This window comes from Microcaecilia unicolor, chromosome 1, assembly GCF_901765095.1.
Source record: "Microcaecilia unicolor chromosome 1, aMicUni1.1, whole genome shotgun sequence".
NCBI lineage: Eukaryota > Metazoa > Chordata > Amphibia > Gymnophiona > Siphonopidae > Microcaecilia > Microcaecilia unicolor.
This window is the reverse complement of record NC_044031.1, coordinates 70,893,830-70,908,874: the sequence shown is the minus strand read 5'-3', so window position 1 is coordinate 70,908,874 and position 15,045 is coordinate 70,893,830. Positions and strand designations below refer to the sequence as shown.

Genomic DNA, 15,045 nt, shown 5'->3' with positions numbered 1-15,045 from the left:
TTTGGTTTTTCCTCCAACAGGATGCAGGATCACTGTGATGACCGGGACACTCCTGACAGTTTTGTACCCTCCTCATCTCCTGAAAGTGTGGTTGGAATGGAAATCAGCAGGTATCCAGATTTGTCACTGATAAAGGAGGAGCCTCCAGACCCTGTACCATCCCCTATCATTCCCATTTTACCCAGTAGCACAGGAAAAGGTAATGCTATACTTTATATCACCATCCATCTCTTCAGCCGCATTTTAATCTACCTTAGAAATGACTAAATGAATGAAATTGTTTCTGATGGTATTATCTAATATTATTTTTAGATAATGAGAATTAAGTACTGATTTAAAAATGCTTTGTATATGGACATAAAAACATCAGTATACGGTGTGAAGACTGTTGGTGGGTTTTGTGTTTTATTTTCCCTTGTCCCTTGGGAGGGGGAACATTTCAGCCTCGTGGGCTGTAAAAATAAGAGAGCTAATAGGCTTAGATATAGGCACAACCAGTAACATCTTTATTGGTATCTCACTAAGTCATATACAAAGTAATTGTTCTCTCTGGAGCAGGTTGTCAGACAGCAAAGCAAGATGAAAATCCTGAATAACAAAAACTGCTCAGCTAACACTGTCCCAGCTATTACATATATACTGTTGTAAGTTTCGTTTCCCCAAATCATGTAATTTCCCATAAACTATAAGCAGCAAAGCAGAAAGTAGCCTGTGCCATATATGGATTGTTCCTGTATTCTGTCAGTCTCTCCCAACGTGTTTGCACATGGACAGTCATTGGCCATTGGCTAATCAGCTATCAGTTTTGCGTGTCTGTAGTCACAGAGCAAAAAATACATATAACAATACCCATGTGTCCTCTCACCCCAAGACTGAAACATTAGGTTCACTGTTTCCTCAGTCTCTCAGCCAGCGGCGTAGCCAGACTTCGGCGGGAGGGGGGTCCAGAGCCCGAGGTGAGGGGGCACATTTTAGCCGCCGCCACCACCACCACCAACAACTTTGACCCCCCCCCCCCGCCGACGACCCTCTCGACCCCCCCCCCTCCCGCCGCCAACCTTCCCCCGCCGTCACCTACATTTGCTGGCGGCGGACCCCAACCCCCGCCAGCCGAGGTCCTCTTCTTCCTTCGTTCTGTTTGAATCGGACATCAGACTCACAGAAACAGAAAAAGCCTTGCGATCTGCAGGGCTTCGTTCTGTTTCTGTGAGTCTGACGTCCTGCAAGTTATACGTCAAGTTATACGTCAAGTTACACCACAAAATGTGATATATATCTCTTCTGCACCCACACAGTTTGCCAACAGGTCCCACTCCCTTTCCCATACATCCATGTGAGGCGCTTAGGGGTATAGACACAATCAAATTTCAAGTACTAGCTCTGCTTCAGGGTGCCAATAATTGTAGAGACTTTCTAAATGATTTCTCGATATTTCCAGTAGGAGCTCAAATACTGATGGCATAATTTTATGGCCTTTTCTTATGGAGCCACAATACTGATTGAAACAGAATGGGGGATTGGGCTTGCAAGTGGCAGATGAAGTTCAGTGTTGAGAAGTGCAAAGTGATGCATGTGGGTAAGAGGAACCCGAATTACAGCTATGTCATGCAAGGTTCCGTGTTAGGAGTCACGGACCTAGAAAGGGATCTGGGAGTCATCGTTGCTAAGACGTTAAAAACTTCTGCTCAGTGTGCTGCGGCGGCTAAGAAAGCACACAGAATGTTGAGTATTATTAGGAAAGGGATGGAAAACAAACACGAGGATGTTATAATGCCGTTGTATCGCTCCATGGTGCGACCGCACCTCGAGTATTGTGTCCAATTCTGGTCGCCGCATCTCAAAAAAGATATAAAGGAATTAGAAAAGGTGCAGAGAAGGGCGACGAAAATGATAAAGGGAATGGAACGAATTCCCTATGAGGAAAGGCTGAGAAGGTTAGAGCTCTTTAACTTGGAGAAAAGGCGGCTGAGGGGTGATATGATAGAAGTCTACAAGATGATGAGCAGATTAGAGCGGACAGATGTGAAGCGTTTGTTTACACATTTCAAACAACAACAAAACCAGGGGACACAAGATGAAGCTAGAATATGGTAGATTTAAAACAAATAGGAGAAAGTTTTTCTTTACTCAGCATGTAGTTAGACTCTGGAACAAGTTGCCGGAGAATGTAGTGACAGCAGCTGGCCTTATGGAATTTAAAGGGGGTTTGAACAGATTCCTGAGGGAAAAGTCCATTGAACATTATTTTTAAAAAATTGGGGGGGGGGGGGGGGGGGGGGGTTTGCCAGGTTCTTGAAGCCTGGATTGGCCGCTATCGGAGACAGGATGCTGGGCTTGATGGACCCTTGGTCTTTTCCCAGTATGGTGGTGCTTATGTACTTATGATTCCAAAATAAAAATATTTGATTTTATCAAAACTGTCTTATTTGATTTTCATTTTGCAACTGTCTCTTTTGTAATATCTGAATGGGGCTGACAAAAACTTGACTAATATATCCAAACTTATCATAGTTTTGATATAGGCTTTTTGAGGATAATATTTAAAAATATTTATATGATTGGCATTGAGTGCCAACTGTATAAGTGAGATTTTCTTTTTAAGTTTGCTGGGCAGGGAACAGCTAAATCTTGTCTGTATAAGTCACCATACAGCCAAAACGTAGACATTATGGTGGAGATGGGATTAGGGAAAGGGGATGGTGTTGATATACTGCCTTTCTGTGGTTACAATCAAAGTGGTTTGCATATTATATACAGGTACTTATTTTGTACCTGGGGCAGTGGAGGGGTAGGTGACTTGCCTAGAATCACAAGTTGCTGCAGTGAGAATTGAACCCAGTTCTCCTGGTTCTCAGGCCGCTGCACTAACCAGTAAGCTGTTTCATTAGGGATATTTATCTTTTCCACCGAACTCGAACTGCACACACAACAGGCATAAGTTTAAAATCTCTATTTTAACTTATATTTTGAGCAATTCAACTTGGATATGTTATGTGTTTGATTTTCCTGCCCCTGAAAATTGACCTGTTCTTTTATTATTTCTTTAAAGGTTCAGAGGCTAGTCGGAATGAAGTGAAGACTGAACCTTTATCGGGGACTTTATTCTTTGAATCTCAGTTTATACAGACCCACAATGGTCCTAAATCTGGTCTGATCTCTGTTGCAATTACATTGCACCCTACAGCTGCTGAGGTAAAATGCAAACTGCTTGATGATAACTATGTTATACTATTTCCTTCACATCTCTCTCTTAAAGGACAGTTCAGGGATGTATTCTTCCTTTTTAAATGCAAATATTGAAATTCTTTTTCACAGTTAGAAAACAATGTCAGAAATATTTATGTGTAACATTGTTATCTTACGTCCTTTACTATGAGTTATATTTTTTCTTTTGTTGTAATTGGAGATAGTAGTTGATAAGGAGATTTCAAGAAGAATCAATGAACTTATCTATAAAACATCTATTTAAAGCAGTCCAAGTGCTGCCTCCAGTGTTGAAGAATGTTTAGTTAAAAAAACACACACACATTTAAAATTTGATTTTCAAATCAGCATCTATGAACGTTCCCTCCCCCCAATATAATTTCATTCAAATCAGTTGAAAGAATTTTTCGTTCAAATCTGTTTTTTTATTGATAACCAAATGATGCCAGAATACTCTGTGCACGTTTCTTTTTATGGCATCAAGATCTGTAGCAAAGATTTCTGGGCAATATTTTATCCCCAGTTGCAACTTCCCAGCCCCACCTTTTATTGTATCCCACAGAAACAATTCATTTATACCCTGGCCCCAAGTTCTGTCCACAATGATAAAGCCCTATTTACAATATATATTTTACTGCTAAGGCTACCCAAACAAACAAGCCTCATCCAGACTTATGAGTTCTTACACATCACACCTCCCATCCTTCCTTCTTACAACTCTCCATCCCTCCCCTCTTTTACACAGGCCACAAGGGTGTGTCTCCCTGTATATCCTCTTGTGGGTGGCGATAGAGCTCTGAATTAATAGCTGCTTTTCAAAATGTACTATAGGGATCATTTTTGAAAGAGAAAAACATTTAAAAAGTGGCATAAAGTAGCATTTGGATATTTTCTCACCAAAGCATCCAAATCAGTATTTTTGAAACCCATTTTCCAGATGCTTTTCTATGCAGTTTGTCTGCAATGCATCCAAATCTCAAGAGGGTGTGTCAGGGGCATGTTAAGGGCGGGATTTGGGTGTTCCTAAGACCTAATCATTTTTCATCCATAATGAAACAAAACAAAAATGTCCAGGACAAAACCTAAGACATTTTTTTGAGCCTAAATGACCAGATGACCACTAGAATTAAAAAGGAATGACCCTCTTACTCCCCTAGTGGTCACTGACCCTCTTCCACCCCCAAAGATGTAAAAGAAACAGTACATGACAGCCTCTTGATGGCCTCAGGTGTTATAGCCAGTCCTATTAGAGCAGCAAGCAAGTCCCTGGAATAGTCTAGTGGTTGGTGCAGTGCACTGTAGAGAAGGAGACCAAGGTCCTTAATCCATTGTAACTGTACACTTGTGGTAAAAGTGGGAGCCCACCAAAAACCTACTGTGCCCACAAATAGGTGACACCTGCAGCCATAAGGGCTATTGTAGTGTGTGCATTTGGGTACAGTAGGTTTTTGTTGGGTTTTGGAGAGCTCAATATACAATATAAGGGAGCAATGATGAGATGTGTACCTTGGAACATTTATTAATTATTTTTTACATTTGTATCCCACATTTTCCCATCTATTTGCAGGTTCAGTGTGGCTTACATAGTACCGTAGAGGCGATCGCCAATACCGGTTATAATTTAGGTGAAGTCAACCTCAGTGCCCGCACTGCTCTTCTGGGATATCTGTGTGGCCAGTCTACTAAGAATGCTGGCTCCTGCTACATCCCAGTGGCTTGATTTTGTGTGATTTTCACTTGGATAACTTTTTTTTTTTTTTTTTTTTTTCAAAAATGGACCAAAAAGATAAACTCACAGAGCACAAAAACATATAGCAAGTGGCCAATTTTAGGGGGGGAAAATATAGACGTTTTACTCTTTCGAAAATGACTATATCTGCTATTTGGATTCTGCATGTTTTGAGCAAAACATCCAAAGTTGGACTTACACGTCATATTGAAAATGCCCCTTCACATGTGTCTTGGGAGTTACTTATCCTGTATCTTGACTGATATTTTGGTTAGAAATTTAATCCTTAACATTCATATGCCAGCAGGGTACACTCTTAAAAGATATAGAAGTGTAACCTTTCATATACTTTTTTACTTTGATTTTTGCTTTTATTTGAATTTATCAAGTATTTTGCCCAAATGCATGATCTATATCAGTAAGGACCCTACAGTTTGCCATTGGAACAATCTGGAATCATTGTTTAAGATAAAAATAGTATGATAATGTGTAAACAAAGAAATAAATATGGCCAAGTATAATCCATTTTCAAAGGCAGAAAGACCAACAGTTAATAAGAGATAAAATACATTTTTAAGAGGGAAGACAAAGAAAAGTATTGGAAAACAAGGTAGACAGAGTGAGAAAAAGGAAATGAGAGCCCAGAACCAATTTAAAACTGGAAAAAGTTGAGGTTATATGTTCTGGTAAATTGTCACTTGTAGGTTCAAGAATCCTGAAGTGAGACAGGTGCAAAAAGCAAAAGAGATATTAGGAGAAGACTGAGTGTTGAAGGGAGAGAGATAAGGAGCAGAGCCATTGCAGAATGTATGTATAACAAACATGAGCTATATAGCACTATTGAGGTCAAGTTAGAGAGGGTAAATGTTAAAAACTAACTAACAAAAAAATATTAAGGTAACTTGACCAAGAAACCTGAGAAGCACTAACTAAGAAGGAGGAGGAATAGAATCTGAAAACGATACCATGAAGTATGAATTGAACCACAGGGATGAGGTGACAGAGAGTCCAAATGCTGATGAAAGAGATAGAAGGGCATGATTTATGGTATAGCAAATGAAATTTAATATGATAAGGACAGAGAATGGTTTTCCTTCTGCTGCAGTTTACCTTAACACTCCTCTATTTTTGTTCTTTTAGAACATTAATAGTGTTGTGTCTGCATTTGCTGATCTTCTAAACGTCAGAATTCCCAGCAGTTATGAGGTTAGTGATGTATCAGAACCAACCTCAATGGCTTTTATAAACAGTCACAGAATAAACCCGTCGTTGGAGTACAGACAACAATTACTGCTTCATGGTCCTCGGGCAGGAGCTGTAGCGTCTGCTAGACTCATGGGGTCTTATGGACTAAAGCATCCTAACATGCCATCTACTCTAAATCGGAATGGTAAGTTGTCTTCTGTCTTCTTAGTTTGTTTTTGTAGTATAAAATGTTTTTTAAAGCATAATGAGGGCATAACATGTTTCACATATTTATTTAAATGTCATATCTGGATATACCGTGCTAATCACTTGAAAATTCACGCTAATAATTCTCCTAGATTTGAGGGGATTATTTATTAATTTATTCTTAGAATTATAATATGCGTAGTAACATAGTAGATGACGGCAGAAAAAGACCTGCACGGTCCATCCAGTCTGCCCAACAAGATAATTTCACGTGTGCTACTTTTTGTGTATACCTTACCTTGATTTGTATCTGCAATTGTCAGGGCACAGACGTATAAGTCTGCCCAGCACTAGCCCCGCCTCCCAACCATCAGCCCCGCCTCCCCCCACCAGCTCTGCCTCCCAATCTCAGCTAAGCTTCTGGGGATCCCTTCCTTCCGAGCAGGATTCCTTTATGTTTATCCCATGCATGTTTGAATTCCGTTATTGTTTTCATCTCCACCACCTCCCGCGGGAGGGCATTCCAAGCATCCACCACTCTCTCCATGAAAAAATACTTCCTGACATTTTTCTTGAGTCTGCCCCCCTTCAATCTCATTTCATGCCCTCTAGTTCTACCGCCTTTCCATCTCCGGAAAAGGTTTGTTTGCGGATTAATACCTTTCAAATATTTGAACGTCTGTATCGTATCACCCCTGTTTCTCCTTTCCTCCAGGGTATACATGTTCAGGTCAACAAGTCTCTCCTCATACGTCTTGTAACGCAAATCCCATACCATTCTTGTAGCTTTTCTTTGCACCGCTTCCATTTTTTTAACATCCTTCGCAAGATATGGCCTCCAAAACTGAACACAATATTCCAGGTGGGGCCTCACCAACGTCTTATACAGGGGTATTAAAACCTCTTTTCTTCTGCTGGTCACACCTCTCTCTATACAGCCTAGCAGTCTTCTAGCTATGGCCACCGCCTTGTCACACTGTTTCATCGCCTTCAGGTCCTCAGATACTATCACTCCAAGATCCCCTCTCCCCGTCCGTACCTATCAGACTCTCCCTGCCTAACACATACGTCTCCTTTGGATTTCTACTCCCTAAGTGCATCACTTTGCATTTCTTCGCATTGAATTTTAATTGCCAAACGTTAGACCATTCTTCTAGCTTCTGCAGATCTTTTTTCATGTTTTCCACTCCCTCCGGGGTGTCCACGCTGTTGCAAATCTTGGTGTCATCCTCAAAAAGGCAAACTTTACCTTGTAACCCTTCGGCAATGTCACTCACAAATATATTGAATAGAATCGGCCCCAGCACCGATCCCTGAGGCACTCCACTACTCACCTTTCCCTCCGAGTGAATTCCATTTACCACCACCCTCTGGCGTCTGCCTGTCAACCAGTTCCTAATCCAGTTCACCACTTCGGGTCCTATCTTCAGCTTGTCTAGTTTATTCAAGAGCCTCCTGTGGGGAACCGTGTCAAAAGCTTTGCTGAAATCTAAGTAGATTACGTCCATAGCACGTCCTTGATTTAATTCTCCAGTCACCCAGTCAAAGAATTGAATGAGATTCGTTTGGCATGATTTCCCTTTGGTAAAACCATGTTGTCTCGGATCTTGCAACTTATTTCCTTCTAGGAAATTCACTATCCTTTCCTTCAGCATCGCTTCCATTACTTTTCCAATAATCGAAGTGAGGCTTACCGGCCTGTAGTTTCCAGCTTCTTCCCTATCACCACTTTTGTGAAGAGGGACCACCTCCGCCATTCTCCAATCCCATGGAACCTCTCCCGTCTCCAAGGATTTATTAAACAAATCTTAAGAGGACCCGCCAGAACCTCTCTGAGCTCCCTCAGTATCCTGGGGTGGATCCCGTCCGGTCCCACTGCTTTGTCCACCTTTAGATTTTTAAGTTGTTCATACACACTCTTCCATGAACGGTGCTATATCCACTCCATTCTCACTAGCACTAAGCAGTGTACAGTAAAACACACATGCGGTAATTTTATAAAAGTTGTCTAAAATTAGACACTAAAATGCTGGGTACTATGTGCAAATTCTATATCAGCAATTATGCGTCTAATTGCTATTAGAATACTAGTCTAAGTTGTATTTTAATGCCTAACTTTAGTCGCAAGCACTTATACCACTCCAAGGCTGGTGTAAATGCTCATGCCTTACTGCTATCAGTTACACATATTCTTTAATCTTGGTGTGTAAGTGCTGGGCACACCCCTGACCTACCCATGCCCCTCCCACATCCACACCCCCTTGCAGTAGCATGCTAAAGGAATTACATGCTAAGGTTATAGAATTATCAGTTAGTGCTAATTAACTCCAGTTATAGCCTATTGCTGGTAAGTAGTTCCACTAAGCATCTAATTTAACAATGAAATTATGCATGAAAATTTATAGATGTAGAGGGATAATACATAAAAACGAACAAAAAGAAAATATTAAATATGAGAACATCAAACCAGCAACAGATGGAAAGCCTCTATAAAAGTATGTTACCTGATTGCAGAGAGATACCATAATTAGGTCATGTTATTAAAGGTTGTGAAAAGGCGCAGATCAGTAGAAAGGTGTAACAGAACTGAAAAATTCTTGAATATCCCTCAGATCACAGGATCATTATTAAAACATGGAAGATGTACATCACCACCAAAGCCTTAAAAACTGAATGACCAAACAAAGAGGCTGATCAGAGAGACATCCAAAAGGCCAAGGACAACTGTGAAAGTGCCACAGGTTTCCAAGAACAAGACAAGTGTATAGCAACCTGCAAATCTGGCCTATATGATAGGGTGGCAAGAAGGAAGCCATTACTCAAAAAGAGCCACCTTAATCTCAATTAAAGTATTCAAAAGAGTACTCAATACTATAGCCATGAAGCAAAACACTTTCTGGTTGACAAACCTAAAATAAAACTTTTTGGCCTGAATGCAGAGTGTTACATTTGGTGAAGACTGGACAAAGCACATTAGCTTGAGATCACCACCCCCACTGAGAAGTCTGATGGTGTGAACCTCATGTTGCCAGGGGTGTTTCTCATTATTAGGATTGAGCCATTTGTCAGGATAAAAGGGACAATGAATGGTGAAAATGCATGCAAGTCTGATGCAATGTGGGATGACACAGCAAAGTATGAAAAAAGTTCAAAGGACTATAGACACTAGCATGTTTCTCAAATTGCTCCTGGAATACCTCCTAGATGATCAGGCTTTTAGGATATCCACAATAAATATACATGAGAGATGTATATGCAGTGCTCCCTTTGTATGCAAATCTATCTCATGCATATTTGTAGTAGATGTCTTGAAAATGAGATTGGCTATGGGATATTTCAGGACCAGCTTGATAAACCCTATAACCACTTTGTGCCTAAACTTAACGTTATTTTTGTTCTAGCACCTTAAACAGCCAATCTTTTTCCTTGTCTGAATTCTCATTCTGTAATAACCTAGCAATGGGTTATCGCCATGTCAACAGCCTTTATTCCATCCCCAGGCTTGTCTTTTACACTTGCCTGGTATGCTAATATAGTGATACATTGTATTTTACTTTAAAATTCACTGCACATGGCTATTTAGCATTTCAAGATATGTGTATTGTTTTTTTATCTGCTGTTCAGTTGCATGTGGCTAGTACATTCTCAAATTTCGGTTCCTCATATATGCACATCTTCTTTTTAGGCATAGCTGGATACCAGGATCACAGTCGGAATGTTTCAGATCATTCGATGCTCAGGCCAAATTGGTGTTCTCAGTGCAAAGTGGTAGTTCTTGGCAGTGGTGTACGGAAATCCTTTAAAGATTTCCCTGTACCCAAGCAGGTATTGAAACTGAAAAGCTTTATTCTGTAGATATAGCTTACTTGATAAATGTGTCCAGAAATCTATTTCTCCCTAAATAATTAGTGCATTGCATCAATCAAAAGGTTTTATTTTAGTTCACATTTTTATATTCCTTTTCTCTTCAGAATACCAACATTAGATGCTGAACAAATTGTAATGAGGAATTTACCTGCATTGAAGTTGAGGCTCAGGATGACATGGGCGTAAAATTTATGAACAAGTTATACAATTTATTATCCCTATGCAGGACCTCAGTCTGCTTGCATTCTCAGTTCCATAAATACATCTTATTGCTACTCAAAATAAATTTACACATTTTACCAAAAAAAAAACCCAGGTTTTTTTTTTTTTGTAAAATGTGTAAATTTATTTTGAGTACCAATAAAGATACTTAAGGAAATACCCCTTTAAACACATTTGGTTTTCAGAAATGAAAGGTTCACATTTCGATTGTGTCTCTGTATAATCTTCTGGCAGAGCAATACAAAAGAAAGCACAAAAGGGCCCTCAGAAATGGAGCAATGGTACAATCTTTAATGGACTGGACCCAACACAGGCTATGTTTTGGCACCCAACAGCGCCTGCCTCAGGGGTCAAAGCAGATTTCCTACAGGTTAAAAAGAACCAAAATGTCCTTGTATAAGAATTTCCAAAACTCTAGCAGATTGCACCAGACACTTCCAACCACTGTAGTCGGGGTCTTAAAAAATATTTTTTTGGTGGGTTTTTTTTTTTAAGACCCTGACTACAGCGGTTGGAAGTGTCTGGTTCAATCTGCTAGAGTTTTGGAATTTCTTTACAAGGACATTTTAGTTCTTTTTAACCTTTAGGAAATCTGCTTTGACCCCTGAGGCAGGCGCTGTTGGGCGCCGAAGCATGGCCCATGTCGGGTCCAGTCCATTAAAGATGTACCATTGTTCTAGTTCTGGGTGCCCTTTTGTACTTTCTTTTGTTTTGCTTTGCTCTGTGTATGTTTGGACCCTCTCTGCTTTTGCTGTTTATCTTCTGGCAAATCATTTTCTACCAGCAATCCATAACTGCATAATGATGATCTTATTACTACTTACATTCTATAGGTGCGCTAGCGTTTTTAGCAAGCACTAAAAATTAACGTTCACTAACGCTAAAGACACCCATAGGAATATATGGGTGTCTTTAGTGTTAGGGTGAGCAAAAAGCGCTAGTGCACTTTAGTAAACAGGGCCCTAGGTCTTTACTGGGGTGTTAAATTATATCATTGCTCAAAAAAACCTCATCATTTTTCTCTTTTTTAAAAATTAATTTTAAATAATTTCAATCAATCCTGTATGTGATCATTTATATAATATCATTTTTTCAAAAAAATCAACTTCTGCAGTAAAAGATTAAAAAATGGAATACTTGTACCAAATGGTGGCCCAGCTGTTTCAATGCCATGGCTTCATCAGGGATTGTGCTTCATAATATATGTACTCTTCCAGCTGTTGTTAGATGTGGTTATAGCATCCTTAATCCGTGTGACACAGTAATTTAGTAGATATTTTTGATGCAAAATGGCTTACTCAAAACAATTCCTCATGTATTTTTAAATTTAATAACCTCAGTTCATAGACCACTTCCCTCATATATATTGGCGTTAAACTTTCTTTTTAAATGCTAAACTACATTTATTGCTATAAACAATCACTTATATTGCACATAAGTATTGCCATACTGGGAAAGACCAAAGGTCCATCAAGCCCAGCATCCTGTTTCCAACAGTGGCCAATCCAGGTCACAAATACCTGGCAAGATCCCAAAAAAGTACAAAACATTTTATACTGCTTATCCCAGAAATAGTGGATTTTCCCCAAGTCCATTTAATAACGGTCTATGGACTTTTCCTTTAGGAAGCCGTCCAAACCTTTTTGAAACTCTGCTAAGCTAACCGCCTTTACCACATTCTCTGGCAACAAATTCCAGAGTTTAATTAAGAAACGTTTTCTCCAATTTGTTTTAAATTTACTACATTGTAGCTTCATCATATGCCCCCTAGTCCTAGTATTTTTGGAAAGCATAAACAGACGCTTCACATCTACCTGTTCAACTCCACTCATTATTTTATAGACTTCTATCATATCTCCCCTCAGCCGCCTTTTCTCCAAGCTGAAGAGCCCTAGCCGCTTTAGCCTTTCCTCATAGGGATGTCGTCCCATCCCCTCTATCATTTTTGTCTCCCTTCTCTGCACCTTTTCTAATTCCACTATATCTTTTTTGAGATGCAGCAACCAGAATTGAACAAAATATTCAAGGTATGGTCGTACCATGGAGCAATAAAAAGACGTTATAACATCCTCATTTTTGTCTTCCATTTCTTTCCTAATAATACCTAACATTCTATTTGCTTTCTTAGCCGCAGCAGCACACTGAGAAGAAGGTTTCAGTATGTCATTGACGACAACACCTAGATCCCTTTCTTGGTCTGTGACTCCTAACATGGAACCTTGCATGACATAGCTATAATTCGGGTTCCTCTTTCCCACATGCATCACTTTGTATTTGCTCACATTAAACGTCATCTGCCATTTAGACGCCCAGTCTCCCAGTCTTGTAAGGTCCTCTTGTAATTTTTCACAATCCTCCTGCGATTTAACAACTTTGAATAACTTTGTGTCATCAGCAAATTTAATTACCTCACTAGTTACTCCCATCTCTAGGTCATTTATAAATATGTTAAAAAGCAGCGGCCCCAACACAGACCCTTGGGGAACCCCACTAACTACCCTTCTCCATTGATAATACTGACCATTTAACCCTACTCTCTGTTTTCTATCTTTTAACCAGTTTTTAATCCACAACCTCCTATCCCATGACTCTCCAATTTCCTCTGGAGTCTTTCATAAGGTACTTTGTCAAACGCCTTCTGAAAATCCAAATACACAATATCAACTGGCTCCCCTTTATCCACATGTTTGTTCACCCCTTCAAAGAAATGTAGTAGATTGATGAGGCAAGATTCTCTTCACTAAATCCATGTTGAGTTTGTCTCATTAATCCATGCTTTTCAATATGCTCTGTAATTTTGTTCTTAATAATAGTCTCTACCATCTTGCTCGGCTCCGATGTCAGACTCACCAGTCTATGATTTCCCGGATCTCCTCTGGAACCTTTTTAAAAAATCGGCGTTACATTGGCCACCCTCCAATCTTCCGGTACCATGCTCGATTTTAAGGATATTGAAAGCAATAAAATCTAACTGGTGTAAGAAACTTGAACAAAGCAACATCTAAGAAGTCATTTATAACTCACAAAGCTTACACAGTGCAGCCTGCTTCATGATTTGACAACGTGCCTAAATAATGGCACCTGCTATTTAACAAAAACGGCAATCATATGACAGGCAGTCAGAACAACCACTGTGCAGGAAGTGGTCTCACATAGGTTGTTCAATGCAGACATTGTGACTATATTAAAGCTCATTCACAAAAGGTAGTTAAATAAAAACTTTTTACTCAATACAGCTATTTAACCCAACGGGTTGTAAAGATTGCAACCTGTGTATTCGCTGTTCTCTCTGCAGCAGTTTCCTTGCATGATCTCCCCCTCTGATATTTTATGTATTTACTTATTTTTGCATTCTTGTATCCCACTGTTATCAAAAAACAGGTTTTGATTCAAAGTGGCTTACAATTTACAATTAGGTTGAAAATTACAATACTAGTTGGCAGTTACAAAGTGGAAAGGACATTGATAGTTCATTTAGGGCCCTGTTTACTATGTATTTATTTATTATCTCATTTGTACCCCACAGTTTCCCAACAATGTCAGGCTCAATGTGGCTTACAATGTACCACAGAGGCAGGCGCCAATGTAGTAAAATGAAACTAATACAGCAAACCTACAAGAGATAATGGGGAAGAATAGGAATGGATGGAGAAAGAGGGCAAATTGTGAGGGAAGGGGGATATGTCCAAATGTCTTTAGGTCGGTGTGTTTCCAGCAGTGAAGTCACTGGGAGAGCCCGCAGGGTAGGCACTTCTGAATAACATGGTCTTCAGTGAGTTCTAGGGATCTAGGTGACGAACAGAGCCTCGTGCTCCCAGAGGCTCTGCGCTGGCCTTGGCATGTCCCACTCTCTTTCGCCCCACCTGAAATCCAGCGTCTCTCCCAGATCCCCAGAAGTTGCTTCATTCTCTTCCCCAGTGCCGACAACTGCAGTTAAGACACGTTGCTGTGGTCGGCGTGAGGACCTTCCCTCTGCTGGTCGTGCCTTGATCCTGCCCATGTGGAAACAGGAAGTTACCTCAACCGGAAGGCACTAAGGCAGGACCGGCAGAGAGAAGGCTCCGAAGCCAGCCACAGCAGCATGTCTTAATCACAGCTAGCATTGGGGAAGGGGATGAAGCAATTTTAGCGGATCTGGGAGGGAGGGAGGGAGAGACTCTGGATTTTAGGTGAGGAGAAGCAAGGACCCATTTGGGGAAGGGAGAAGTATGTTGTACCCGTTGAAGGGGGGAGGACTGCTAGAAGGAGGTAGACGTGTGCTGGGCTGGTGAGGGGGCTGGAGGGAGATGGACATGTGTTGGGCTGGAGGAAAATGGACGTGAGCTGGACCAGGAGGAGGGGGCATTGTGGGGAGATGGACATGTGCTGGACCAGGAGGAAGGGGGCATTGCGGGGAGATGTCCAGGACCAGGAGAGAGATGGAGACGTGGGGGTGGGGGGTGGTTGGACCTGCCAGAAAGGGGGGAGCACAAGAGGGGGGAGAGAGACTAAACTGGGGGAGGGAAGAGACAGAGACCGGATCGTGAGGGTGGGGAGTGGAACAGGAGAGGTGCTAGACCCACAGACGGAGAGATGGAATTATGCTAGACTACGAGGGGGCAGGGGATAGAGAGAGAGAAATGCTGGACCTG

General features: G+C 40.8%; 1 protein-coding gene across 4 annotated transcripts in view; it reads left to right on the top strand.

Moving 5' to 3' along the window:
• KMT2C (lysine methyltransferase 2C) overlaps window positions 1-15,045 on the top strand; it is a 917,733-nt gene that overhangs the window by 859,363 nt on the left and 43,325 nt on the right. For all 4 annotated transcript variants that reach the window (XM_030198371.1, XM_030198346.1, XM_030198363.1 and 1 more), the window contains 4 exons: window positions 21-199; window positions 3,050-3,192; window positions 6,074-6,323; window positions 10,011-10,150. In XM_030198371.1, coding sequence (XP_030054231.1) covers window positions 21-199; window positions 3,050-3,192; window positions 6,074-6,323; window positions 10,011-10,150 — 712 coding nt within the window. The remainder of the gene's footprint in view (window positions 1-20; window positions 200-3,049; window positions 3,193-6,073; window positions 6,324-10,010; window positions 10,151-15,045) is intronic.